This window comes from Mus pahari, chromosome 8 (genome assembly GCF_900095145.1).
Source record: "Mus pahari chromosome 8, PAHARI_EIJ_v1.1, whole genome shotgun sequence".
NCBI lineage: Eukaryota > Metazoa > Chordata > Mammalia > Rodentia > Muridae > Mus > Mus pahari.
The window spans coordinates 14982534-15007579 of record NC_034597.1 but is presented as its reverse complement, the minus strand read 5'-3'; the positions used below and the strand labels follow the sequence as shown (position 1 = coordinate 15007579).

The 25046-nt window shown below is 43.2% G+C and overlaps 1 protein-coding gene across 36 annotated transcripts in view; it reads left to right on the top strand.

Moving 5' to 3' along the window:
- Kcnma1 (potassium calcium-activated channel subfamily M alpha 1) overlaps positions 1 to 25046 on the top strand; it is a 710028-nt gene that overhangs the window by 591749 nt on the left and 93233 nt on the right. For all 36 annotated transcript variants that reach the window (XM_021202810.2, XM_021202821.2, XM_021202818.2 and 33 more), the window contains one exon: positions 23714 to 23807. In XM_021202810.2, coding sequence (XP_021058469.1) covers positions 23714 to 23807 — 94 coding nt within the window. The remainder of the gene's footprint in view (positions 1 to 23713; positions 23808 to 25046) is intronic.

The window sequence follows — 25046 nt, the reverse complement described above, 5'->3', positions numbered from 1 at the left end:
AGGAGTTGGGTTCCATTCTTTAGTGAAATTTCCTAAGCCAAGTTCTAGCAGACTGACTAGCAGCTGGTGGAATTCCTACTTGAGAGTTTTGGAGTTTTCTTTGGGGGAGGGGCATTCGGTTACTTTTGGCAGGAATTGGAGACCTACCTGGCTATGCTCCATCTGTCTCCTTTTCTTAACCAGTATTTCTTTCTCCATGCACCATTCTCCCCAATTGAATAAACCTTGAGTGTGCTGAAGGTGACAGAGGTGATCAGCTCAAGGGCTGTTGTGATAGTATTGGTTCAGGCAGAGCATTGGACAAATGAGGCTACCAGCTAGGACACATGACCAGCCCCTAAGGGTCCTGGCTTCAACAGCATGTGGTAGCTTCAGTTGCAGATCATGGAAATTATTTGTGAACATCTCTTAGTATGGCAGGGACTCTTTTCCCCTCCCATCTATCTCAGGGAGACAGCGTGTCTCCTTCCATCTACAGAATCTACAGGGGGGGGGGGGAATAATAAGTAATTCACTGCCTGCTCACTAAAACCCACTGCAGTTTTTAATTGCTTACCCTACTCCACGGGAAACATGAAACACATTTCCTGTGAGGTATACACACACACACACACACACACAGAGAGAGAGAGAGAGAGAGAGAGAGAGAGAGAGAGAGAGAGAGAGAGAAACAGACAGACAGACACATCATGTAGCATTTCTAAGGATTGTGGCACAGTTTTCTTTTCCATTTTACTTCTTTCTGCATAAGTCCCTTCCCCCCCCTCTGTGTTCATTGTCCACATCCATAACTGTGACATTTATGTGCACCATCAACCCTAAAGATTCACTATAACAGCATAGAAAAGCTCGTGTGCCTTGGATTTCACCATAGTGGTAGGTTGTACATGCTAAGGATGTCAACTTCTGGAAGTAGAATGTAGCAGAGTGCACTCAACCATCTAGCTGCCTGCTAGCTTCCACTCTCTAGGGTTTTGCCTTTAACCAGTAAGTCAAGCCAGGTGATTCTCCATTTGCTACAAGTGTTCTGCTTCTCCTCTATACAAAGTCTACAGAGAGAGACAGAATGAAGGCAGCCATTTTTAAAACCCTGGGGACGGGAGAAACCTCTGTGTGTGTCTAGATAGTAGTGCCTGTTTTGAAGGTGCTTTTAGAGTGCTACGTGTATGCAGAGTCTTGTGAGAAAGCAGGTTTCTTATGATCAGCTTAGAAGGGCTGGGCTAAACCAAAGTTGGCCTCCTCTCATGCACACACATCTTCCTTCCTTCCTTCCTTCCTTCCTTCCTTCCTTCCTTCCTTCCTTCCTTCCTTCCTTCCTTCTTTCTCCTCATCCTTCTTCTTCCTCTTTGGCCATTTCATTTGATCATCATTGGTAGGTGCATTTCTCTCAAATCCAAGGACAACAGTACAATGTACAAGCAAATTCTCTTGGAGTCTTCCAGTTAGCTAGGAAGAACCTGTCCTAGCCCCTTCAAACAGAATGTGAGTGCCAATCTCCCCCCAGGCTACAGTGGAAATACTATACAAACTAAAAGTGAACTCTTAAGGCCCATCCATCTCAGGATTGATCACCTCTGATGACTTTTAAATGAAGCAAGACAATTCTTGCTCCAGAGCTAGAACTGTACCAGCTGTGTGGATGATGACAGAGGGGCCAGAGCTGTGCCAGATGTATAGACAGTGACTGGAGCATTTATAGATCGAGGCACATGAGCCATCCTCTGGGAGTGGTGCTCTTTATATGGCCTAACATTAGCTTTCTGGACTGGAACCTGTTGGGTCTTATTCGATCAAGGATGGACTTAGGGGCTTCCTTCTTTCCCTACACGGTCAGAAGCGTAGCAAGCTGGTGTCACTGACTTGGCATCTTGTACTGGCAGAAACACTTGTGTAGAAAATGGCCAGAAGGATTCCAGTTCAGTAAAAATTTCATGAGCAAAATTTGAATAAATAAAGGGATTCTCCACCATTGAAGGGGTAGATGGCATGTAGAAGCAGGCTCACCCCAGATCCATGGAGTTCTACTAAAGCTCTCTGAGTGGCTTACCATAGAGCATGTCTGTGCACATGTAAGATCTAGAATGCCCAAGGAACTTAAGAGGGGAAATGGAATAAGGAACTAATTTAGGCATAACTTGAAAGTTATCAACTTGTGTGTACAGTCAGCATTCTTGGTGAAGGATAAGCCCTGAGATAGAAGATCTAGAAATGATGCATTGGAATAAACAACAACAACAAATGGGTAGGCAAAGATTCAGTTACTTTTTTTTAAGTCAAGAGAGGTGAGGATCCTACCGTTTATAGAGCACACACTCTAGAAAACCAGAGACCTGTGATGCTCTCTTTAGTTTTATTAATTTCAGTGGATCCGAATGTTTTTCGTAGGAGTCAGGGTGGACAAAATAAAGCAGAGAGGGTCATCATACGAATAGAGGCTCACTTTGGGAAGGTGTCACTGTCTTTAGACAGCTGTCCCTACCTGGCCAAGGGAACAAAATTTGGGACTCTTCATGACTTCAGGGGAGGTAGGCAGATCTAATCTACCATCAGCACTTACGTGGTACTTTTATTCCCTCTCTGGAGACTTACACCTACTTTCTGTGAGAGCTGTCATTTGCCTCATTCTATTCCAGACAAGTAAGGGACATGCTACCCTCAGAGGTGAGATAATACCTCCAGCATGAGTACTTCCGAGCCAGCACCATGAGCAGGCATTACTCCAAAAGGAGGTAGAGTGGCCTGCCGTGAAAAGACAGGAGGTGGAGATGCATCTGTGAAGTATTCTAGAATACACACAAGGGCAAAGGAATTGGGATGTGGTTAGCGTCACATAGTCAGACATTTTCTGTATCTTCCAGTTACAGTCATAGTGAGAGTTCTTGGGGCTCTTCACTATACAGTGAGAACTCACCTCACTGACAATTGAAATTTGAAATCCTAGAAACTTTAGAGCAGGGGAAGATGCATGAAGGGTGCAATCTGTGGAGTGCTGTTTTGTGTGGTGGGGGACTTTGAGGTAAGTCCCATTATGGTCCCGTTTTAGTAGGGACATCAGGTATCAACTTGGCAGATGGTGACTGCAGCAGTAAGAACAGTGTTTTGTGAGGGTATGAAACGTGATACTTCTCAAGATATTTCATCTGGGCAGTTTCAGAAAAGACATCATCTATTTCTGCCCTGGGTCTCTAAATAATTTCCAGAATGACTTTCTTCCTTATCTTCCCCATCTGTATGATGGAGTTAATAATAGGACTTATCTCTGGGGCTGCAAGGAAATTCATAGGTACAGAGAGCATGCACACACACATTCTCTCTCTCTCTCTCTCTCTCTCTCTCTCTCTCTCTCTCTCCCTTTGTTACATGATTGTCTTGCACATGTTGAGTATTATGATCTATTATTGTTACTATCATCATTCATTAACACATGAAAAGATGAACTTGACCAAAATCACATAGTGAGTGAGTAGATGCTTAGATTGAAAGAACACCATCCTTCACGATATGGATGGGAATAATGATAAGTAGGCACTTTGACTATAGCTAATGCATTTCTTTTTCCCATGATGGAGTCTTGTCCAGCTAGCCTTATGAAAGGGGCCAATCAATTACAGCAGAGACAGCCCATGGATGGGAGCTGAGAGTTGAAAAGCTTAGCATGACAGGCTATAAAATTAAAATAGAATCAATTCACTTAATTTCCAGATCAAGGAATAATAGTCTCAACAGAAATAAGCTTACAAAAGCTGTAAGAGGCAGCTACAGCCTCCTTAGGAAGTTGCTTTCCATCTCGAATACCCAGAAATCTTTGTCATATTTGTATAAAATAAAAGAACCAGACGATGTGCTCTCTAACATCCCTTGGAACCTGAAACCCCCATTCTCTACTTTTCTCACTGAAGTAGAACTCAAAAGTTTTTGGTTTTTTTTTTTTTAAATTTCAATTTTTACTGGCATAAATCTTTCCAAAATGCTGAAGTCTGCCTACCAATGTTCTAATAAACCCGCTGAGGGAAAAAGAATATAATTATTTGAGTATTGAACGATTGTACCTGCTTGTTGTTGCTCCGAAGTTGTGAGTCCTTGGCCTCTGGCTGGGTGCCAAGACTGAGAACGCCCGGAGGACTGCACTTTGTGATGAGCTCATTCTAAAGTCTCACCTCTTCCCCTTGAGGACGACTGAACAGAGAAGTCCACCTCCATCGTGTGCTTACCTAAATCTCAGTGACTTGATGGTTATCAACGGCCATACCACACAACCAGTGCCCAGCCTTTACATAACGAATGACTGCCAGCAAGTGTCCCAAAAGTCCTTCACAGCCATGCTTGCTGTGCCGTATTTTGTTTCCTCCCAGTGTTCATTCAAGAGCATAATCCGTGGAAGTTTGAGGGGTGCAAAACGAGGGCACATATCTTTAGGCCAAAAGCCTTTTTCTACACTGCAAGGTATGTGTCTGATTAGTGCTCTGGCAAACCATGCTGCTGGGATACTGGCAGAGGATGTTTAGGTACTTGAACGTTCCCAAAAATGTGACTTTGGGTCTCCTCCTTTCTGGTCCTACGAGAGCCCCGTCTCTGTGGCCTTTCCACCTCTTAGGTGGGTCTGGAGAATCACTATGCTTTTGGAAGGTGAATGGAAGATCGGAGCGGAAACCAGAGAGGGACAGACAGGGCAGGGCAGATCTTTGATGTTAGATTCTGAGAGTTTATTTTCAAGATGTTTCTTTGCCTCTGTGCAATTGTGATAACAGTTGGTATTGAGGCTTCACGCCACCACCATCCTCTGGTTTGCTCAGCCTGTCTCTGCCCCTTGTTGAATTTCTTGGTAGGGATATTATTGCTAGACCGACCTTTACCTGTGCCTTACACTGTTCCCTTTGAGTAGACCAGACATAAAGTCAGGACTATTAGTTGAGGAGATTATCTGTGCACGTTTTGAAACTGAACTGTAAATCTACATACTGTCTTGCTCTCTCATATATTCTAGCAATAGCTGATTTGGCCCTTGGGCCATATTTCATAAGCTGTCGTCATTGTTAGGGGACAATGAGAGCTGGCAACCTTAAGGCTCAGTCTTTCTCACTTGATCTACCAGTATTTCCCTCCAACTGGTCTTCCTCATCCGAGACCACTACTGAGTTAGATAGCATAGTATAGCACAATATTTACTAATGTGTTATGTGTCCATACTTGAAATTGAACCCAGGACCTAAGTTATGCTGGGAAAATACTCTATCCCTGAATTAACTCCCATACCCCAGTCTTATTATTTTAAAGTACAAACCCATAATTGTTGCCATCTCATTTTAAAGAGGGAGAACATGATGAACTTTTGTGTAGTTCTTTTGGTTTCTAAAACTCACTATGTAGTTCACACTGGCCTTGTACTCTTAGCAATCCCCCTGTGTTGGCCTCGAGGGTACTGGGATTATAGGTCTGAGTCACCAGCTATTAAAAAAAAAATCTTTTGATGACTTTCCTGACAACCAGTAACTTGTCACATTAGGAAGATCTAACTTTCACTTATCAATGTGGCATTGAGACTCCTTCACAGTTTGGTCTCAATGGGCGTCTGTAGTTATAGTTTTACAGACATTTTCTCTAGGTTTCTTCCAAAACAGTCCTTCTGATAGACACATTGGTGTGATATTTCCCTGTGACTTATTCTTCCCCTAGCTTCTTCAAGGTCATTAAAACGTACCTATCAGTAAACCCAGGCCCAAAGGTCAAATCTGGCCCTTCACCTGCTTTCAGGAGTGAACTTCCATTTCAATGCAGCTACCTTCATTCATTCATCTATTGTCCCTGGCTATATTTGGGGTTCACCGCAAAACGGAGTAGGGAGTAGTTCCAACAAAATTTGGCTCCTGAACACCAACATACTTATCATCTAACTCTGTCGGGGAGACTTTAGTTGATGCTGTTCTCAAGGTTCAGTTTTCAAGTACCGCCAGCTGTGGCAAGCTATCTTGGCTGGCTGTACCCAAGCCTCAAGTCGGAATTGGTGAGTCTCCTCTGAAAGCCTGCAAACGTCCAGAGAAACCCAATGTAGTGTAGCTTTCATAGAAACAAGTGGTCCTTGAACTCTGGTCATACAGCACACAGTAGCCAAGAATAGTAGAAATTCAGCAGACACTTTGGGAGTGACGTGGGAACTGTCAAGAATGTGTCTTTATGGTTCACTGAGCATATGTTTCTTCATGCTTCCTTATATTGTCATGAAGAATGTATTTGTGCCTGAATAGCTGGTCCTTTAGGCTTCTGAACAACCCTTAGATCATTCTAGAACTAATCTCTGCTGCTTGTGAAGGGAACACAGCTCTCCGATTCTCTCTGCTGACAGTCACGTGGTGTTTGAACTCTGGTTAATCTGAAGATGCTGCTGTCTCTTCCCTTTCTCGTTTGTCCTTCGGTTGCCTGAGTCTTTGTGGGTGGAGAATACATTGGAAAGGCAAGATTTCACTACTTCCAGGATGATGTCCTGCTAAGGTCCTTCCAAACCAGACTTCAGTTTCCTAATACAAACACCTATTATTCCTCATTGATTTGTATTCATCCACTGTTCTCCTAAAGAAGGGCTTGCTCCAGCTGTAGCTAGTTGCCTAGACTCTACTGGCTTATCCCTCTGGCTAAGTAGAGTCAACTCACAGCTTAAATCTTGAGAGCTTCAGGACCCCTTTAGAACCTCCATCTACCCACTTTTTCTACTCTTCCACCCCTCCTGGGAACTCCAGTGGTAACTCTATATTGCCTGGGCATGTGGCAGACAAATGCCACCATTTCCCTATGTTTATGACCTTCCTGGCCAAATTCCTATGTAGCTGGTGGGAGCGACTATGTGCTCAAGTGAGGTCCTCCAACACTTGATTCTCTTGATCCAAGTACCTTACTCAGATTGTCGGGAGGATGTAAAGCAATATTTTTGACAGACACCATTGCTTCTAATGTTGATATGGCAAAGTCTGAATTATAAACACCTTATAGGCATTTATATAAATACCTTCCATCTATAAGTTGTTATATGGTTTTACATGGCAATGAGGAAGTTGTGGGGAAGATATGTCACTGATACTGTGGGCAGAGAAACACTAACTGTCATTTTTTTCTGGGGGTGGAGTGGGAAAGATCACAGAGACATGATAGCAAAGGAACACAATAAAGGTGTTTCAATGCTAAATCAACGAGAAATAATAGGTCGATAAAATCAGCGTGTTTGTGTTAGGAAGCTGAAGTCTGGATTGGAAGGGCCTTGCATGACATCATCCTGGAAGTAGTGAAGTCTTGCCTTTCCAGTGTATTCTCTACCCACAAAGACTCATAAAGGTGTTGAGAACCACCCTTTTGGTTGTTGCCTGAGCTATTTTTGTAGTTGTTAGAGATTAAATCTCAATAACTTTTTGAAATTAGAGTGTGTTTCCCTCGGCTGAATGGGTCACGGCGTTCCTCTGCTCCCTCAGCACCCAGAGAACAGTTCTCCCTCCCCTAAAGCCCCAGAGCATTATCATGTGGTAGTTTGGCTTGAGATAAGATCGGGGTCGACAGAAGAATTGTCATTTTTCATTTCCTGGGGCCCTTTGATCCCATTTGGTTTTTTTTTTTCCTGAGTGAAAATACAAACCCCGTTGCATTCTTCTGTCCTTTAGAGACTTATTATTCTTATTTTTCCCCCTGTTAGAGATCTAATCGGAGTCTTAAGTGGCGTGGCCATTGGTTATCACCACCAGATTCACAGCCTACCTGCACTTTAGTTCTCTTATTACTGAACAGCAGCCTTCCCTGATGCCCAGTAACTGCTGGCTGTGGAGCTACCATCCGCATCTCATGGGCACTTGGTGTTAATTGATTTCACAGTTTCCTTTGCAGATATAATCAGACACACTATCACACCCCGGCTTCTCTTCTTTATTGTGTTCCTTTGCTATCACGTCGCTGTGATCTTCCCCACCCCACCCCCAGAGAAAATGACAGGTAGTGTTTCTCTGCCCACAGTATCCGTGACGTATCTTCCCCACAACTTCCTCATTGCCATGTAAAACCATATAACATCTTATAGATGGAAGGTATTTATATAAACACCTATAAGGTATTTACAATTCAGACTTTGCCATATCAACATATTTCCCAAATGGCATCATGGACAAGGTACCTGTTCTCCAAAAAATGGGGGGGGGGGGTGCAATGTTCTTTTCTTTCTCAATTGTAAGTAAAGGAGGAGTTAATAAGGGGAATGCCTTGCCTCTGATTCCTCCATATTTTGAAATGCGGGATTGTGAGTCTCATGTTAAGTGATCAGTTGTATTAATAGCACACTGTTAGAACAAAAAGGAGCTTTCTCTGTTGATGTATTTGGGTATTTACTGGGTGAGTTACAGTGCTTTGTGTATTAGAATTGGATTGTCAACAATTAGCATGCTAGGTTTTTATATAACCTATACTTCAGGTAATAGAAGATTATTAAACTTCAACCAGTGTGTTAGAAATCTGCTGACGGGCAATAAAATTCTTAACGTAGAACAGCGCTGGAGAAATGCAGCTGTAGAGCTGCACATTTATGCTTAGATTGTGCGATAGATGGCCTCAAATCAGGGGGGCTTGAAATATGAGGTGACCAGAAGGTGGCGCTGCAACCCTATAAATGGAATGCTCCCTCCCAGATGGCCTCTAAATGCCTATCCTCCTGCCTCACTTCCTGCCTTTTCTCTTTCTCTCGATTCTCCTTTATTTCTCTAAGATGGATATCTGAAACTCTTTTTGCATGAGATATGCCTCCATTAAAACAACACCTCTCAACTTGCGATATTTCTTTTAAATCCAATTTTCCCAGTCTAATGCTCACTTGGAGAAAGTTCCAGCTAAATAAACACTCACTATATTTTCAAAAGACAAAGACCCAGAAAGCAGATTCCACCTCCAGTTGCCTCCCTGCCACCATCCCACTGTCGCTGTGCAGCATGGCGATGCCTTTTTTTTTTTTTTTTTTGAACTCACTATTTTTTTATTAGATATTTTCTTTATTTACATTTCAAATGCTATCCCGAAAGTTCCCTATACCCTTCCCCCACCCTTGCTCCTCTACCCACCCACTCCCACTTCTTGGCCCTGGCCTTCCCCTGTGCTGGGTCATATAAAGTTTGCAAGACCAAGGGGCCTCTATTCCCAGTGATGGCCGATTAGGCCATCTTCTGTTACATATGCAGCTAGAGACACAAACTCAGGGGGTACTGGTTAGTTCATATTGTTGTTCCACCTACAGGGTTGCAGCCCCCTTCAGCTCCTTGGGCGATGTCTTTAATCTATTGGTTATACAGGTTAATTCCCACAGTACCTATCAGGATAGGGGGGGCGTGTTTATAAAGTTAATAAATGGACTGGATTAATATTCAACTAAAAATAACTCTAACTTGATGCTGTCTCACAAAGAATTACCAAGTTAGAATCCATGTTCACCAAAGGGTGTTGCATTTCTCTCTGGGGCAGGAAGTCAGTCCTGACAAACGGGATAAAGGTTTATTTTTATGTCTTGTTTTAGATTTTAGTAAAATTAATTTTAGGAAAGTTGATTTGTTTTTCAACCTTGCCATTATCAATGAGACAAATAAGACTATCAAAATAAATATTAAATAAATAATTTTCAAGAGCATAACTGTAGGCAACAACTGCTTATTTCTTTTATCTCTATAATTAGCCTATTTTCAAATTTATTTTTTAAACCACAGATATATATATATATATATATATATATATATATATTTTTTTTTTTTTTAAAAAAAAGAAAAGTACAACATGTGATAAATAGTGCCCTGTTTAGGTGACAGGTATTTTATTGAGGTTGTAGAAAGGGAACAGTCAAAAATACCCAGAGAGAATAATTTACCTATTTTCTTTAGTATTCTACCTGTTGGAAACGTGGAAGATACACTTTACTTATGTTGTAAATGAATAATTTTAAATCATTAACTTTGAGAGTCCACTAGGACATTTCTGGTTTGGGCTTTTTAAACTTCCAGGTGCAGATGGTGGGTGCTGGCCAATGCTGGACACTCTTCGCCTTGCCTGTGTGGTTTACAAAGTGTTATTGATCCGACCAAACCACACAGCAGAAGGTGGGGGAGCAGTTCCCTGTCCAAGACTCCAAGAACTGGTTTTGTTGACAGTGACTTTTCAGGAAACAATTGTCATTAGTTTTCAGTAAGAGCTGGTCCCTGCTGGCCTCCCTTCCAGATCTCTGCCCAGATGACAAGAAACAACCAGCTGAGAGTCAAGGTTAGGTTGATCACTCGGTAAGACATCAGCTTCCTATAACCCACCGAACCCTTCTCTGAGGGGCTCAGTAACTTTTATCTTGCCATCAGTTCCCCTGCTCGGGATAAGGATGTCCATGACAGAATCCGACCCCTGTAGTCTCATCTTGGACAAAGTTACAAGAGTAATTTTGCAGCAGCCTGAAGGAAAGTGGGCTGAGCTAAGCAGGTTTTCATCATTTTCTCCAACGAGTTTACTTCCCACCCACCAGAATAAAGGGGAAAAAAAAAGTTTAAGATGATCTGACTCGCTCAGATATTGTCCAAAGTCTGTCACTTGGGATGTGGCGTTTTATAGCATGTATCTATCCAAGGCTCTTTAGCTATGTGCTCAGGTGCCTTGGTCGTCCCATTCACACTGATTTTCTTAGCGTTCTTAGCTAGTATTTTCCAGGTCTTTGCTTCACTCCTCGCTCCACCCACCTGCTCTCCCCGCACTTTATTATTGCCCCTTTCTACATCGTTCCCACGCACTGCATGTACCCGCAGAGGACCATGATCTTTGGGCACACAGAAGTCCAGGTTGGTGTGTCTTCCCATCCCATTCTTGTCTCTAAACTTATTTTCTGTGAATGTCCCACTGGGTACCACTGACTGTCTGGGGGGGTGTGTATTGAGCTCTGATGGCGACATTATCATATAATTCTTTTGTATGGCTAGGTTTATATAACTTGCGTATTACATATTTGGGGACAAATCTGTCTTGTTTATCAAGCTAAACTTGTCATTCTCTCTTTTTGGATGTCTTTTTGGAGATTTAAAAGGAAAGTACAAGAAAAAGTAAAGTCCTGAGGTTTCGTTTAATTATTACTTTATTTACTTATTTATTGCATCATTCATTCATGTATGTATGTATTATGAATGTATGTATGGAATGTTGGGAATTGAACCTAGGAACTTGTGTTTTCTACACAGTTATTCTACTCTTGAACTTCATCCTCAGCCCAGTGTTCCCAAGGTTTTGGTTGAATAGACAGGCATGAGACTCAAACATTGGTATTCTACAAATTTCCCTGGTTCATTTCCTTGGAAGCCAGGACTTTAATTGCCAAGGCAAATCAGATTTTCCCTGGCACAGCAGTCTTTGGTTTTGTTTTGTTTTTCCTTTTGTAACCTTCTAGGTGGAGTCTGGTAGGAAGTATTAGAGAGTTATTTTGTGGCTGGCTAGTTATGTGGCCTTTAGTCCATGGCTGGCTCCAATTATATTTCCCACATAATCGGAGACAGCGTTCAGGCTCAAATCATCACTGAGCAGAGTCGGGAGGGTCTTATATTTAATGAACTCCAACCTCCTAGGATGGGGAGTGTCTTGCTGATGCCACACATGAGATCTAGGCCTTGGATCAAGAAGCCAGGGCTCCTGACCACAAGACCCTGCTCCTTTACTCTTCCAAGCTAGCTGTAGCCCCTAGGATCAATTTACTAGTAAACCTCACCAGGGGCTCAAGCCTGTGGGAGAGTCATCGATGTGTGAGATGTGTGTAGCGACATTAGAGGGACTTCAAAGTCTAGTTGGGGAGCAGGACCCACTAGAGCAGGAAACAAATTAATAACAGAACTAACTAAAGGAGTGACAGGGAGTAATATGAGAAGATTCAAGAAAGTCTTAAAGAAAGACAGTCTACCTCATTTAGGAACATTTTCTGGAAAGGGAGAGGGCAGCCTGTTCTTGAAGGCTCAGTAGACTAATACATTGGGAAGGAGGTATCACCTCCCCCACCCCATTACTTAACTGCCCTGCCAATGTATGTCTATCATCTCATGGCCCCCCACCAGAAATCCAGGAAAAAGAGCCCCTTACAGTCAGACAGCACAAGTTTCCTGTAATTTAGAGGGAACAGTGGGGTTTCTCCATGTTTCTTCCCATCTGAGTTTCATTTGTCACAGCCTCCTCCAGTGGAGCCCATTGAAAAGTTTTTTTGGCTTGCTTTGTTTTATGACACTTAGCAAACCTAATTACTTGGCCTGAACAGTTCACTGGGGCTACACAAATATGGTTCAAAGGCGACTGTTGGATAATGCAAAGGATGAGGGTGGTACAGGGCACCCAACTCATTCTCCCAGTTGGACAAAGCATCAGTTGCCTACAGGAGGCAGAAAGAGAATAGGAGCCAATTTAAGTAGAGTGCTGAGCCCTTGAAGGATAATAGACAGGTAAAATGGAGGGTCCCCTAGCAGACTTCCAGATTATTCCTCAATCCAAGGAGACAGTTGTGGAGAAAGTTTAGCAGGAGCGGAACAAGGGGACTCATCAATGCACTTTTTACAGTTTCCATTCATTCTCAGAATATCACTAGGACCTAAGTACTTGGACTGTTCACATTACATAGGAAAGCCAATTGGAATTTTGTAAGTGTCCAATGCGTAGGTTTGAAGCCACTAGGATGCCTTCCAGTCCCGGTACATAGCTCCTACCCTTCTTGCCACACGGTACCAGCTGACAATTGGAGACATATCATGCCATAAGAATTTCCCCTATCTTGGCAATGTTGTGCTTAAACAAAGGCCAGTGAGGACTGCCTGCCTTGTGCAGCTGCGTACTATATACAGCAGTGGGGGATTTGTCCAGTTGCAGAACCCATATCCTGTGAGACAACAGACTTTCCTAGAATGAATACCTGGTTTCCTGCAAGATTTTTAAATGTAGTTAGAAATCTATGGTTTTGTAGGTAAATTTCTGGCTGAAAAAAAAAAATTGTCCCTTACAGAAGAATTCCCTGGATTAGTAGGATGGGGTTAAGCAGAGCATACCAGTAGCTCCATTTGTTTGATATGCTATTACCTTGTGACCTCTGCATCACAGAGCACCTGATCTCTCAGATCTCTAGCAAGGAAGACAATAGATCTTATAATGCCCAGTAGAATGCAACAGCAGAAGCAGGAGGGTCCATAGGACATGCTGCTGGTCAGCTTAGTCTAGCCATATCATTGAACTTCAAAGATTAAGGTGAGAAAGATTGAAAAAGACAGTTAATGCTGACCCCTGGCCTACACACACACACACACACACACACACACACACACACACACACACACTGAGGGTGTCATTCAAGCAAGAGAAGACTTCCAAGATCCGCTATCATCTAGGTCTCCTTGATGGGTGGGGTTCTGGTGGCTAATGATCTGAATTCAGTGAGCAGACCCAAGCTCTGCTTCAGGCTTTGCTTTTTAGTGTAGCCTTGAACCCAAAGAAGATGAGACCAGAGCAGAGCACTTTGGAACCCTTTAAGCCGAAGGATCTACACCCCACAACTTCTTTTCACAGTGTACTGAGCAAGGAGCCCACTACACACTTGTATTCTTCAAATGCTGCACAGGATATATCCTGACAATAAATTATAGTAGAGATGGATTATGATCTGATCATTCAGCAGTGTCTTTAGAAGGTTACTATGTCCTTAAGAAACATACCATACTAAATGTTGTGTTTAGTGTAAAATCACAATCCCAACTGTTCCCTGCCTCCCAAGGTTAAAAACATCCCATATTTCTAAAGGGCTCTGTCAGGACATTTTTCACTGGGTACCTGGGTTGCACTAAAAAATTCCATGCATTTTGCTTTTATCAGAGTTTCAGAGGAATATCGTGTTAGCCATCTGGAATACATATTAGGATTCTAGGGCCCTTGACACAATGGACCCCGTAGCAGATATGGTGTTTATGGATGACCTGATAATGGTAATATTAATGATCTTTATTTGTATAATACATGGTTTAGAAAACAGCTCTGTGTAGACACAGTTGGATTCAGGGCTGGTCTTTAGAAGGCAGAATCAGCACACCAAGCACTAATTTTAACAACAGAAATAGCAAAGTGAAAACGGAAATAAAAGTATGATTGACATCTGCTATTCATATTCATGTGAAGCTGTTTGGGTGGGTGGGTGGAAACAGAAAAAAAGTAAGATATCAGTCAAAGCATATGAGCTAATAGGAGCTTGCAACCCAAACTGAAAATGTAAACCAGCATTGCAGTAACTGGGAGCGGTGGACGTGGGGTTGCACTGATGTCTGCAAGCATCCTGACACCATCTCACTTTTTTGTTTCTCACCCTGGGCAGGTGGCAAGACTCAGGTTCCCAGGCAGCATGATCCTTTCTCCACTCCTTTGGTTATCTGACAATTTGTAAACCCAGCAGGAAGCCTGTGTTGCAAAGGCTGTCCTTAGCAATCTCATGCACACAGCATGAAGTGAGCCAAAGAAATAAGCCACTGGTTATGTTTACCTCACAGCGTTCTGTGGGGTGGTGGGAACAGCCACTCGAATGCCCTTGAGAAATGTGCAGGGCCAGGGTAGGGAGAGGGCGCAGCCTGTTTTAAGAGCATATCTGGAATCTCAGAAGTCAAGACTATCAACTAATATCTTTAAATAATGAAAATAGAGGAAAGATCATAATGAACAAAATCTCATCCTTTTTAAAGGATGACCCAGTAAACAAGGCTTAACGCCAGTGTTTAGCCATGGAATCTAATAGGGAGGAAACAAAAATGGGCAGCAGAAAGCTGGGAGCTTCACTCACCCATGTGAGTCCTTTCAAGGTACAGAGAGTGGGGTTTGGCATCTTGACAGGGGTTTAACTCATGATGATATAAATGAAACCTACACAGTAGTAAGCCATATTAGAAGGAAGTTTGTTTTCAGGTACCCCCACATTCCATTACAGTTCTTTGTGTCTTTGTTAAATGTTTGAGCTGAGAATTGCAACCCTGACATTTACAATGATGGTTTTAGGCACGAGGCTCAAAAATATCAGCACTAACCTTAAAATAAGTAAGTAAGTTAAATAAATAAACAAGCAAACAAACACGGATGCTTGTATATTACACGTCATCACTCTGTAGGCTCCAGCTGATGATTTTATTAAGGATGCAGCAGGAAGGAAAGAATCAAGGATAATTATAAATTCATAAATACATAATTCATTGGCATGAGATGATTTTAATGGGATGGGTGCTGGGTTGTCTCTTTCTTCAAGAAAATAACGTCAGTGCTCTGATTAAAGCCCATAATCTGGCCTCTATGAAATACTTGCCAAACTGATGGGGTGCATTTTCTTCTCTGAAACCATCTTTGATAAGAAACGCATTACAAACTCATCAGTTTGGCTTCCTGTTAACAAAGAGACAGCAGCCGTCTGGATCATTCTGGATTCTCAGTGAAACTGCCATCCCATGTATCCCACAACTAACGCTATGCCAGTTTGACAAGGGGCAGACGAATCCAGGAGTTACTATGCGGGGGTTTAAATCTATGCGGCAGCTGACGGTTGAAATAATCATCTGTGTATTGCTCTGAGCTAGCCGGGGAAAGGTTGAAGCTGTATATTTTCAGCATATCTACTCTAATGGTTAATCTGTTGTCTTGTACAGGGCTCTCACAGGGTGGACTGGCAGCACATCCTGACAGCTTAGAGGAATTACTCACAGAGGACGGGCTTTTGCCTTGACTCTCAGAGTACCCGGTAGATGAATTTAAGTTCGCTTGATTGAAAAAGGTGGAACTCACCTGACTCAAGTCCTCCAAACATGAAGGGACCAGCAGGGCCCATAGCAGGTTGGGTCATGGGGACAGTAGTGTCACGAAATGACCTCTATCTGCCCCCAAGTCCTCAGACTGTGTGCTTTAATATAATAAGACTTTGACCCATTGTATTGCTTGCCTGTTTGGGCAACTGGGAAAGTATAGTGTCTTTTGGAAAGGTCAGAAGCTGGACAGATGTGCAGAGGAGCCTGCTGAAGGCATCAACACAGATTTTCTGCCAAGGGTCAGCTGGTTAATATCTTTAGCTTTGTAGGCTATATGGTCCCTATTAAAGTTATGAAGTTGCTCAACATTGTTATAGAAGGAAAGAAGCTAGGGACAACAGGGAAATAAATGTTGGTGGCTCTGGTTACGTGTAATTTTATTTATAGAGACTAAAACTGGAATTTTGTTTTGTTTTGGTCTTGGTACTCTCAGTAGAATCCAGGCCAGCCCCAAACCCTGATCCTCCTGCCTCAGCCTTTGAAGTGCTGAGATTACATAGCCTCCAATGCCAAGCTAACACCATGTTAATGTTTTAGGAAGTATTAGCCTTATAGCTTTCACCATCATTTAACAATTGTGGGGTATACATATACAAAAGCACATGGGAGGCCACTGTTGACCCTGACTATGAAAGAGTCATGAGAAGAAAGCAGCTGCTGGTGCCAGGAGCTGAGTAGGCTTTATCGGTGCTCTAAATGACCTACCGAACACAACCATCGCACAGTAGGGCTTCAAACAAAAAAAAAAAATCAATTCTACCTTTGGCCTGCAGGCCTTCCCATCTGGTTGGCTTGAGGAAGAAGGTGCTGGAGGTTGGGGGGAGATGGTGACTAGGGTTGAGCTGGATTTGTTGTTGTTGTTGTTATTTGTTTGTTTTGTTTTGTTTTTGAGCCCTGTTCAAGTCCTGCCCTAGTTTGCTTCAAATGAATTAAAAGTGGTCTTCTTGCTCTAGACTCCCCTAGAAGCCCTCAGGGATGTTCTTGCAATTCTCATTTCACTTGTGTGCTTCCTCCCCCAATTCCGTTGTTCATGTCTCCGTCTTTTTGCTGAGAGGGTAACACCTAGGATTTTCACCTGAGCCTCCATTGTCCTGGAGGCAATGGAGAAGCCTGTTCTAAGGTGAGAAAAATAAAAAAGAAGGAAAAGGGCCAAAAGCAACTAGATGTCCTTAAGGAGGGCAGAGTGATAGGCAAATACAGCAGGGTCAGAGTTCAGGGAAGATAAATGGCCTGAGATTCCTGATGCAGTGCTCTCTGAGGAACACCACTGTCCTCCTGTGATGCAATCTGCAATCGAGGCAGACCCTTGTTGTTGGAGAGATCCAATTGGATGGAATTTGTGGGTACCATGGGAATATGCAGTCTATCTAGCTTGATTCTAGAGGAGCCCTTATTCCTATTTATAGAAAGAAATTACAGTGAAGGTTACATGGATCCTGTTAACATATTCATGTGGTTTCTTTTTTTTTTTCTCTCTCTCTCTCATGTAGGAGCTGAATTCTTCCATTACTCTATATTGATGGACTCAAACTTACACAATTCAGGTTTCCTAGGCATTGAATAGAGCCAGAAATATACCCTGTGATTAACTTCTACATAACCTATTGTTCCTTAAAGTCTCCCTTCCTATTCTTCTATTAGCACTACAAAAGCCAGAAATGGAAACTCACCAACAAACCCTCCCCTTTCTGCCCTACTAGCTCTCCACGGGGCGAGTGTTCCCTGTGCCCTGTTAGTACAATATAGCCACCCATTTTCATTTTATATAATGACAGATTCCTTTAATAACCTACACCCTCTGAGCTTTCCAAATAAATCTGTTTCCTTTTTTTTTTTTTTTTTTTTTTTTTTTTCAGCTACAGGTTGTGAGATTGCCCAGCTGGATAATGTACAGGAAGACATGACTGTTCAATTTTAGGGAGTTTGTATGTTTGAGACAGAATGATGGTGGGGTAACATCCTTCATCTTGTCATTGTTTGTATACTAATATCTTTCCATGATCTTTCACAACCACTTTCCTTGATTGATCTTAGTAAGGGGACTGTGAGGAATTCTTGGATGCTATATTCCCTGATTGTCAGATCAGAAATTCTCATCCTGAGGATGACTTCTCTATGTCCCCTGCCCCTTTATCTTAGCCATGCTTAGTGCCCGGTCTCATTGATTGGCTCATGGCAATTGCTATCTACAGGCATCATCCTGCATCAACAGTCAGGTGTTAGCATGGACAGTTATGGTACCCACCCATACCATGGGTTATCTGTCTGGGATTTATTATCATTGCTTTTCAGTCATTTCTAAAGGACCACCACTTCCTGTTACCAGGCCTATGTATGTATGACAGGATGCCGGGGGTAGAGGGGCATTCTTCTGTCATTTAGGATCCGTTTTCCCCTGGTGTCCACATTATAAAGACCCAAAGTGTTAATTAGTCCAGACTCCTTGATGGAGAGCAGGCCTTTACATTTCTCAGGGAATTCAGTCAGTCAAGGACCTTTTGTCCACATGACTCTCTTTGCAGAATGACAGTGTCACCGGGGCTTCTGTGGTCTGTCTTGGAGGAGAGGAAAGGAAAGCATACTATTATTAACCTTGACAACAGCAATTGTGCTTTCACTGTTTATCCTCTGTGTTTGCCAGGGAGCAACTGTAGATCAAACAGGACCACTCTAGAAAGTACTTGTGTCTTTCTGATGGCACTGATGGTACAGATGGCCCAGAGAAACATGGCACAATCTCCCACCTTTCTAGTGATGCTGGGGATAGAACCCAGGCCATCACTCATGCTAAGCAAGCACTCTACCTCTGAGCTCTACTCTGAATGATCTGGCCACACTACTCTTTCTGAGTGTCCAATGCATGGCATTTAGATTTAAACCAAGTTGAGCAGTGATATCAAAACCAAGATGGATGATCAGGCCTTCCATAGTTTAATACTGAGGGATAAAGACATGGAACAAGAGCAGTATTGAGCAGGACTCCCTTCAGTACTTTCCCAAAGATAATCCACCCGATCCTGCTAAGATATTAGGGTTTTTGTTTTTGTTTTTGTTTGTGTGTGTGTGTGTGTGTGTGTGTGTGTATGTGTGTGTTGTAGGAGAGAAGAGGAGCTCTATATACTTTTAGAAATTTCTACACAAAGGAGAATGTCTTCTTTAAGTTGATGTCACCCCTCCAGAAAGTCATTTAGATGGTCACTTGAGGAATGGTGGTGGTGGTGGTGGAAGAACCTGCCATTCAACCACAAGGGAGAAACTTCCATTCTAACACAAAATGATGGTTGTATTTAGGGTTAAAAGACAGTTATTAATTTTTGTAATGAACAATTTCATTTGGGATTAATTTCAATCTTCTTCTCTCCTTATTGTTCGGCAGTCAAGGTTGAAGCTAGAGCCCGCTATCACAAAGACCCATTTACGCACAAGAATGCGACTCCCAATTCTCCACATGTGCCCAAGCCAGGTGAAGGAGTGCTGGGTTTTGTCCCAGTGTTTAACAGCTGCTTGGTGCCCACCCCCTCAGCGTTTCACTGTAACACACTAAGCTTAGTTGCAGAAGAGAGAGAACTACTGTGGCTTTCAGCATGCATTTAACTTCTTTGGGCCACAGAATTTGAAAGAGAAAAGCCATAAAAAACCAAAACCAAACCAAACCAATGGATGATCATGAAAACAATCTCCATCTCCGACTAGCAGCTTGCGCCCTGACTTCAGTCAGAAGCCCCTTCAGTTTGATGCCTTTGTGTTCAATACCACTATGCATGCCATTTATTCTAAGTGACTCCAGTGTGAATATGACATTACTAATGATCTGCTAAGTGTGTGCAGATGTGGGTTACCCCAGATGTGGTCATTAATAACGTAATGGAGATAGCTGTTTGACTCATGTTTATGAGTTGTTACCTTTTATTACTTTTCTGAGTTTATTTGCTTTGAGCTATTTTTTAACTCCAGCCAAAAAACTCACCTTTAAATCTCAGAGCTTCATCCCCACCCCACCCCACTCTGCCCTCCTTAATCTCTTGGGGAAAACAGGGAGGAGGGAAAATGCCCCAGGCTGAAGGGGACTGGTGGATTCATTCCATGCAAGTAACAGGCTACTTGGGCAATGTGAAAGTCATAGTCATTACCCATTCCACCTCACGAATCCTTACAAGAAGCGCCAGTGGTCTCTGGCATAATGCTTGCCGTCTGGAGAGGAAGACAAAGGCAGGGATTGCTTTAAAAAAAAAAAAATCTTGTAAAATATCTGATCATTTTGAAGTAAGCCCCGGCCCCCGCCCAGCCAGTGGTTCTGGAAGATGTTGCTTTGCTCTTGTTTAAAAACAGAATGCTGATGTGAAGGAGAGCGAAATGTGGTTACAGATGTTCAGCTCTGCATTAAGGCTGTTGGAATTACCACCACATCTTAAATCAATTCCCAGAGCATTGTCTGCAGGTTATGTCACCAAAATAATGAATCCTCTTAAGTCAAGAAAACGCAAACATGTTAAAACATCATTGTAAGTTTAAATTAAACTCCAGTGCAAACCAGGGGATCTGAAACCTCATTAGACCTGCCTGGCATTTTCCTAACGCTGGCTCTTCTCCCCAAACTGTAAAACTGTTAGATTCAGGGCCTATTAGACAAGAGAGCGCTGGGAAGTTACAACAGAACATTAAGTGTTATACTTAGGGATGCGCAAAAACAAGCCCTTGAATTTTACGAGGGCTCAAAGACTTGGGAGAGTTTGGCTCCTATAAAAATTCCACATTAGATTCCCAAACTTGCTGGTGTTTTAAAGAAGCTGGCAAGTCAGATTTCTTTAAAGGAGCATGTCTTCATTCCACTCGTGTGGAGGCATGGGAAAATGGTAGAAAGGTAGATTGCAATGAGCCAGAAAGCACGTTAAATACAAACCTGTGACTCTTCGTGCTCCCCAGGCAGTGGCTTGCTGCTGCTTGGACCTGTTTGTCTTCCATGAAAGCGAGTAAGCTTAAGTCTCTTTTAATTCCATTTTCATTTCTCATGTAGTCATAGAAGCCATGAAATAAGAATTATATCTGAGAGATCAGCTACTTTTCCTAGAACTGCTTTCTGTAAATATGCAGACACTGGTAAAACCCAAAGAGAGGATATTTAAATATATTTTCTGTCCCTCTTTGTAAAGAGAACTTATCCTTGATCTTCTTGTGCCACCTAAGCCATGTGAAATGCTCTCTGTTACGCAGCACTCGTGTATATATAAGCCGAGGACATTTTCCATCCCAGCTCTTCAGGGAACAGATTTCCAGGCTCTGAGTAAAGCTTTGAACACAGTTCCATTGAAGTGAACAAATCCCAGCCTAAATGTGCTATGATTATGATGGATGATCTCTCAGAGTCACAATGAAAATAAATAGTCTCCTCGCATGGAAGCAGGCGTCAGACCCTCTCTACAACAAGGTGTCTCCCCAGAGCTGGCTAACACATATTAACTTGCAGATCTCACATGTGAAGAGCCATGCCAGCCAACAGCAGTGACTGGGTAAAAGGGAAATGTGTGCTTAACCAAAGAGGGTACTTTATGAGAGGCCGGGAGCTAATGGGGAAGGAAAAGTTAAGCAAAGAAGCCAATAGAACAACCAGTGCGAGGGACGAATAGAGATCCTTTCCACAATTTGCCACAACCGTTGTAACATGCAGTGGACTCAGGTAAACCCAGCCACTGTCAACTAGGCTAGATGAAAGACCTCTTGGGTTGTCGTACTGTGAGCTTATGAAAGGAAAAGTATGGTTTGTACCCTCCCAGTAAACATCCTCATGGACTCACGTAAAAACTCACTGAAGTGGTGTGCTAGCAGCCCTCTGGGTCACGCTGTTGCAGTGGAATGTTGGCCCCACACACTAAAAGATAAAGCCTTGTATTATGTGAAGGACCAAGGTGAGACTTCCTTCTGCAGCCTAAGCCAGAAAAATGCAAGTATACCTAGGCACATGTGTGAGCATGCGCGCACACACTCACACTTTATCCTGCCTCCAATTGCTTTGGATGCCTTGCCCCTGTCCTCTGAAAGAAAGATGAATTCAGGTCAAACCCAGAGTGCCTGTTTGCCGGTTGAGAGATGCATATCAACCCTAAGTGATTTTTTTTTTCAATACCATTTATGTGGCTTGTATTTATTTCCTTTAATCTTTTAAGTGCTGTTTAGTCTCGGTGTGATTTGCTGTGGATACTCATTTCTGATAAGATGTGATATCCTCCCAGCCACATAGGCTCTGCCTAGAGCGCTAAGTGACTGATAGGGTCTCAGGCTGAGTGGAGCCTAGGGTGGGAGGTGGGGGTGGGGTTGTAGGGTGGGGGGAGGTGGGAGAGAGCATGGGGTTGGGAGCCTTTGCACATCCTTTCTGCCCTTGATTCCATCTGGTGTTTCTCTCACCTTGACACACCATTTTCCCTTTTGCCCGGGGTCAGTCAGAATGAGGTGACCCCACATTGACAGTAGGACAGCTACTCATAAGAAGTGGGCAATTCCGAAGCCAATCTAGAATACGGTTAGATCGTCCAAATACCTTTGGTGCTGTGTTTCCTAATCACCTATGTTTATTTCGGGTTTTCAGGGAAGTACTGTAGGATGCATGTTCTGTTATGGGTCTTCTTCAGCAAGCGGCTGAGCTGGCCTAGCCACCCTCCCCACCCCCATCTGAGCCTCATACATATTAACATATACCAAGCTTCTTTTGATGTTGTCGCTACTAATGTTTGTCTTCTTAGCTTTAAGGTAACTTCCATGCATTCTGAGTTTCAGGGCTGTTTCCTCCTAGTCTGTATGGCAGTCAACACTAAGAATCCCAGGATCCCAGATCTCCCTCTGGATATCACAGCTTTAGTCTGGACTGTGTGGGGGCGGGGAGAGCAGGACTAGAATTTCATAGCACACGCCCCTGGAAGACAGGCTGCGCAAAGTATCTGCTAACTATCCAGCATCTCTCTTTACAAACCGAGCATGGTGCAGGCTAATCCATCTCCAGTGGTTATCAGTGGGTAGCTTTGGACAAGAGCAGCAGAGTGCACTCACTGCTCTGTGTTGTCTGTGAGTGAAGCTTCACCTTGCTTAGTGATCCATGTGGTTTAGACATGTGGAAAGCCGTCTATGGTTTCCGGCCCCTCTCCACTACCCTCTATCCCCACCCGCCATATCATCAAGTGGCATCATTCAGTAGCTACCTCTTCCTTCATGCCAATGTTCTTCACCAGCACCAAGTGCCCTCCCTGGCGCAGCTGCAGGGAGGAGAGCTGAGCAGGCCTGGGGACTCTTGAGCCTACATGCACTAGTGTTCCCTGCCCATTGGGGACCATGGGCAACCAAGGCCTGGAATTTCTGCCTCTCCTCAAGATTCTTGCTGTAGGTGCAAGGATTGGGAGTCAGTTAAGATGGTTCATTTGGAAAGGCAGAAGGCTGGCAATTAATCTGCTTCCTCAAATACAACTCTGTTTCTGATTTTGGTTACAAGAAAATTCATTTCAATTGTTCAACCAAGCAAAGTATTAACTCTTAACCAAAATTAACTCAAGAATAATGACGTGATTTTTGTGTGTGTGTGTGCGTGTGTGTGTGTGTATGTGTGTGTGTAGATCAATCATTATTTCTCACCTTTCTTAATACGCCAGGGCATTTCTATATTGTTCTAGTCTGTTTACAGTGCATGCTCAAGGGTTGGAGCATAAAGCAATATTGCTTCAACCTCCTCTCAACTGGTCTCACTGACTAACGAACGCATCCAGTCTTTGTCATACGGGGCCCCTAAAGACAGCCCTGCCTTTCCAGTGAGTGACTGAGCCTTGAATGTGTGTCCTTTGATATCTTGCCTGTGTTTCACAGTCTGCCCTCAAACTGTTCATAATCTCACAAGCTGCCTGTATTTGCAGTTGAAGATGAGCAGCCGCCTACCCTATCACCAAAAAAAAAACAACGTAACGGGGGCATGAGGAACTCACCTAACACCTCCCCGAAGCTGATGAGGTAAGCGGGTACCCCTCAACCCCAACCCCAGCATGGTCACCTCCCCAGCTCCTGCCCTGGCTTCCCCACCTGCCCAAACCCAGGCCCAGACCTCCCTCCCTACTCAGCCCCATGGGGGGAGGGGAGTCAGATCGTTAGATGGCTTCTTAAAGGCTGGAGTATTTATTCTGTCAGCTTGTCAGCAGTTAATGATAGAGCTGAAAAAATTCTGTCACGAAAAACAGTTTGAAAAGCTGTTTGAAAAATACATAGGCTTTAAAGTCTTAGCTGTCACCATGTCCTGTCTGTGTGTAGCTACTAAACAGCAGTGGCACTAATGACGCTGGGAGCCAATCAGAGGGACTCTGTGGTTAGTTTGCCTGAGGCAAGACTCTTTCTGCTGGAGTCCCTCTGAGGACTGGTTTCTGTACTTAAGGCCATATGTGAGATGTATCATCACAATAAAAAATGAACCTGAAGATTACCTTCCTTTTATCCTGTCAATGGAAATCAAATTTCTGCTAATTGATTTTGACTGAGAGAAAAAAAAAAAGTTTAATAATCCGTGGGCTTGCCAAAGCAAAGTTCAGAAGCAATCCAGTTCTGCTCAGGTTAAAAGCAATATTAATTATGGAACTGGATGTGCTTCTTCTTTCCTCTTTCCTTCCTCCCTCCTTCCCTCCCTCCCTCCCTCCCTTCCTTCCTCTCTTTATTAATCTATCTCTCCTTCCCTTCCTCTCCCCCACCCCATGACATCATCTAAGAAATAGCAAATGCAACAGAATTTCAGTACTACTCTACAGGTTCCTGTTTGGACAAATTCATCTTGTGTCGCCTTTGTTTCTTTGATTGTCTCCCAATACTACCATCTGTTTTCTCAGACATCCTAATTCTCCAACACTATAAATGGCAAAGATTTCAGGGCCTGTGAAGATAGCCCAAAGGGTAAAAGTATTTGCCTTACAAATGTAAAGGCATGAGTTTGATATCCACAACCCACAGGTACTGGGGAGAAGCCAAGTACAGAAGCTCATGGGTAATCCTAAGACTGGAGAGAGGGAGACTGGTGGATCCTGGGGCTTGCAAGCTTGAGCACCAGCCACCCTAGACAACTTGGTTAGTTCTCACTCAGTGAGAGACTTTCTCCAAAGAAAAGATGGAAGGTGCTCAAGGAATGACACCTGAGGTTGTCCTCTGGTCTCCATGTGTGTGTGTGTGTGTGTGTGTGTGTGTGTGTGTGTGAGTGAGAGAGAGAGAGAG